This window comes from Arachis duranensis, chromosome 6 (assembly GCF_000817695.3).
Source record: "Arachis duranensis cultivar V14167 chromosome 6, aradu.V14167.gnm2.J7QH, whole genome shotgun sequence".
Taxonomy (NCBI): domain Eukaryota; kingdom Viridiplantae; phylum Streptophyta; class Magnoliopsida; order Fabales; family Fabaceae; genus Arachis; species Arachis duranensis.
In genome coordinates, this window is record NC_029777.3 from 16,458,870 (window position 1) to 16,463,497 (window position 4,628).

Here is a 4,628-nt window from a genome sequence, read left to right on the forward strand (position 1 = left end):
AGCAGAATCAGGCGCCGTCGTTGTGCCAAGCTAATGGTAGTGTTTCAAATTTTCTAATAGGCGGAAATAACTTCTAAATTGCTTGAACAGGCAGCGGAATTGACACATGAAATAAATTTTACTTTGATTACAGGCACTGTTTATTGAGGAGATGCTTGATGACTCGACCTTCTATGCTAACCAAACAACACACAGACTAGTAATTTCGGAATATCCTATAATACACCCTGCATAGATTGGTGAGCAAAACGATGACTCGTAAGAAACCGTATAAGTTTTTGTTTCTTGTTGAATTCTGATTACTGAGAGACATCAATGATTTTGCTAACGTGTGATGAAAAATTTTTCCTTTTGCACAACTAAGGAGACCGCTAACATATTTATTGATGTTGTTATTGTGCTATACATTGCTTTTCCTGCCAGCCTTGGTTACGGAAGATAATATTTTTTACAGTCCCATTCCATCTGCTATGATCATGTACCCTTAGAAATTAAGTTGGTTATAGACTTCAATAAATTTTTTTTTAATATGCAAGGAATGATTGTGGAGTTTGGGTGACAACCTAGATGAGGGAGTGCTAATGGAGGAGTAACTACAATATTAAGGTAATTATAAAATAAAATTGCTTTCATGGTTTCCTATATTATCTTAAAATGTTAATCTAACGTATGCTGACGTTTGAATTTTTTTTTTTTGCGCTTAGGTAAATGAAAGCACAAGATTGTGGCTGGCTATTGATCTGGTCATGAATCCGTTCAATTTGAAATCCCAGGAAGTCCTTGAGGCAGCAAAGACATACTACAATGAAATATCTAAAAAGAAAGAGCGATTGGTTAAGGGGATAGGAAATATGCTCTGAGTTATTCATACCTAAGGCATTCAAATAATTGTGTCCATTGCTTAGACTTTTAATACTTTAATGCTTGCAATAACTTATTATGATTATGTTAGTTGAAGTACTTTACGTTAATTTTCAATTTAGGTTTTGTGTTGCACTTATTGATTGAGAAAAAACTACTGGATCATAACAAAACCGAACTAGTTGGCCCAAATCTCTTATTAAAAAACAAAAAAGTTTTTTAGCTGAGATTTTGATATTTATATTTAATTAATGGGCTATTTTAGTCCATTTTTGAATGGAACACCGCATTTTGTTATCTTAATAAAAAATGGTTTGAATTATTTTTGATATTTTGTAAATCAATTAACTAAAAATGATTTCAATAATTTACCTAAATATAAACACAAGATTATACTTATTATAATTTTTTATTTTATTTTGTGTAACCTTCGTTATGTTTATTCATTTAGTGATACGTAGACCAAGGAAGGGTTATTAAACTACATTTACCATTTCCAAACAAGAGTAATACAATTCAAAGAGAGTTTATTATATGTATTTATTATTCAGTTTATATTTTCGAAAAGGTTTGATTACTGATGAGGTTTGAATCCTAATGGATGGCTTCAAGATATCCCTTCAACTTCATTTCTAACCGGTGTGACGTTTGGTTTTACCCTCTTTAAAAGTAAAACTTGACTTCTTCCAAAAAATTATTTGACAACAACATTTTAAACCCTCTTCTAATTCACTCAACGCGCCTATCAACTGCAGCAACTAGTCACTAATCTTAGCAAACAAAGATGGAGCAAGAATTCTGGTAAGCATCTAACTATTATCTACTTTTTGTTCAACTTTTTTTCCACACACACGACTGTCTGTCTTTGCATGGTTTGTTCTTTTTAATATTGATGACTTCTCAATTTTCGGTTGTGTCCTTGCAAGGTTTCTTATTTTTAACATTGCTGACTTTTCAATTTTCGGTTCGAGATGGCTAGTTACGTGAATGCTTTAAGGAACGTAAGAAGATGCTCTGACTAGACTTTCATCTTAAACCTATTTGCAATAGATGTAAGTTTATGTCCTACGCCACAGACGTTACTTATTTTTCGTTTATGTATCTAATTTTTTTCAACATCTATTTAACATGTAATTTTGTTTCTGTGACTATAGAAAGATGTACTGTTTCCACAGCACATTGTATGGAACTTTTTGTTCTTCACAACCAGTGATCTCTACTTCATAGACAGACAAGACAACTATCTCCATATCCACCCAAAGAGAGAGGGTGATAAGTACTGGATCAAAGCATCGGACATAGGGAGGATAAGATCTCTCTATCGACCAACTCCACGGCTTATTGTGGAACTTAGTTACGTAGGTTGAGGTATCTTCTATATGCTTGCATGGGACAATACTCATACAGAAGAAAAGCCCAGAGCCGTTGATGAGATATATGCCTCCAACGTGTTTCCTGAACAAATGAAACAGTGGCTGGCGGACAGATGCAAGGTACACTTCAACAAGGAAGCACAACTGGCTGCGTTCGAGACCAAAAGGTTATTACGCCAGCAGCATCGGAGGCAACGAGGTTCACCACTGCGTTCTCAGGAGTCAAGGTAACAATAACTCGTTTACTTAGGAAAGCAAATTTACAGTCTTTTTTATATTCATTGATGTATAATAAATTTTTCAAAAATATTGCAAGTTCAACCACCATCAACAGGGGGGAGGTGCAGTGGCAGGACCTAGTAGGAGGGCAGTGGCAGGACCTAGTAGGAGGTATCGAAGAAATTCGCCGTCTAACTCTTCCGACTCGTCTGTGAACCAGAGAACACCATCATCGTAGGATAGAACATGACACATTTATTTGTTTTTGGTTTTATGGTGCACTAATATTTTGTAATAGTGTTTCGGTAGCCATGTCTATATGTACATATTTACTTTTATGGACATCTTCGATTAGTATTCTGTCTAATAACTTTGATTTTCTGAATGTAAATTATCGTGTTGGAAATCGTTATTTGTTAATATATATACTGCATAATCTATTGGTTTATTTTTATCAACTGTCACACAAGTCTACCATGACAAGAATTTTTTTATTCCAGTCATTATTTATAAGAAAATTTGGTAACAAAGGCTTTTTCATGTGGAAGACTTGATTGTTGTTTTTCTGTGGCTACATGGATGAGGGTGTGGCAGTTGTAATATCCTAATTAGGTATTGGAAATACTTTATGCAGAATCTGCGGAAATAATTAAATTGGGAGTAACATGGTTTTCTTTAGGATGAGGGGTTGTAATGGTGTGATAAGGACAAAAATATTGGAAATCAAGTAAATGATGAGTAACTAACTTAGCAATATAAAACTTAGCAAGATAAGGTAAATACACATGCAGGACACATGGAAAAATTGGCGGCTGCTTCTAATTTCAAACTATATAAACAAAAAATCAGAGATAAGCTTATTGTAGTATGTTGGAACTCCAACGGAATTTATTTTCTAGCATAGGCAAAAACTTTGGTAGACGAGACAAATTTAATGGTACACAACACCTAGTTCAAACTGGTTACGATAACACCGGTAAATACAATATTCTATCAATTCTCGTTGGATGCAACATCTCACACAATTAATAAGTTAGAGAAATTTAGGTTCATTACTTAAAAGCAAACAAGACACTTCAACCAAACAAAAACTACAGCATAAACCTTACCGAAAACCAAGACTACCAAACGTGCGTCTAGAAAAATGACTAAATTCCAACTTCCATTGCCGATTATTCTGAATGAACTGCTGCAAGAAATCTTCCTGCGAAGTAGTGCCAAAGCTGTTGGGAGATATATGTGCTTGAATAAATTCTGGCACCGACTACGCCAACCAGAGACATGTATACAACACATGCAAAGGCAGAAAGTGTTAGATCAACATGTCTTGTTTCATGTTGGATACTCACTACTGTTAATGGGTTTAGATTCACTATATATAGTGAATGCTGCTTCCGGAGAAGAAGTGCATGTTCAGCAACCTTTCGGAGTTGGCATTCATGGGTGGTTTCGTATTGTGGAAGTGTCAAACGGGAACATATGTTTCAAGTTCTCCTGTGAACAAGAGGACACAAGACTTTTGGTATGGCATTCAACAACACAATTCTCTAGAGAAATTTCCGATTCTCACAGGGACCACGGTAGATCATATTTTCCAGTATATGGTTTCAGTCATGTACCAAACACAGATGCATACACCATCATAAATATGTGCAAAAGGGACATAGCTGATGCCTACATTTTTTTCTCTAGATATTGTTCAAGACGTTCTACATGGTTTCACTGCGTTGATTGTCTCCCTGGTGTAGAAAAAATTGACCCTAACTCTGTTTTTAATAATGGTCATGCGTATTGGATTACTGGTACAGGAGATAGTTATGCTACACCCAAGTCTGTTTTATGTTACAGTGTTGAAGATGAATCATTTAGTGAGGTGTCTATTCCAGTAGGTGCAATATATACCGTTCTTAATTTACTAACCCATAAGGAAAAAGTTGCACTCCTCGCTCATACATACAATGAATTTGGTTATGTCGCATTAATTTGACACTTGAATGAAGACGACGGTAGAAACAGAATATTAGAGCAATACTGTAGGTTTGCGAGTCGAAGCATCAGAGAAAATCCAATACTATTCGTGGATGAAAACCTACTTTTGTTGGTGAACAATTCAAAGGAAAGAGAGTTACTCGTCAATTACAGGTACAGAGAGCTTGTGTTGACAGAATATGACAT

General features: G+C 35.2%; 1 protein-coding gene across 1 annotated transcript; it reads left to right on the forward strand.

The window, feature by feature from the left end:
• The first annotated feature begins 3,597 nt into the window (after positions 1 to 3,597).
• On the forward strand, positions 3,598 to 4,440 carry LOC107493043 (uncharacterized). Its single transcript, XM_016114121.1, has one exon. The coding sequence runs from the start codon at positions 3,598 to 3,600 to the stop codon at positions 4,438 to 4,440; it is 843 nt and encodes a 280-aa protein (XP_015969607.1).
• Positions 4,441 to 4,628: the final 188 nt, after the last annotated feature.

Bases quoted from the DNA above. Each gene is read 5' to 3' on its own strand.
- LOC107493043 (XM_016114121.1), top strand. From the start codon at position 3,598: ATGACTAAATTCCAACTTCCATTGCCGATTATTCTGAATGAACTGCTG.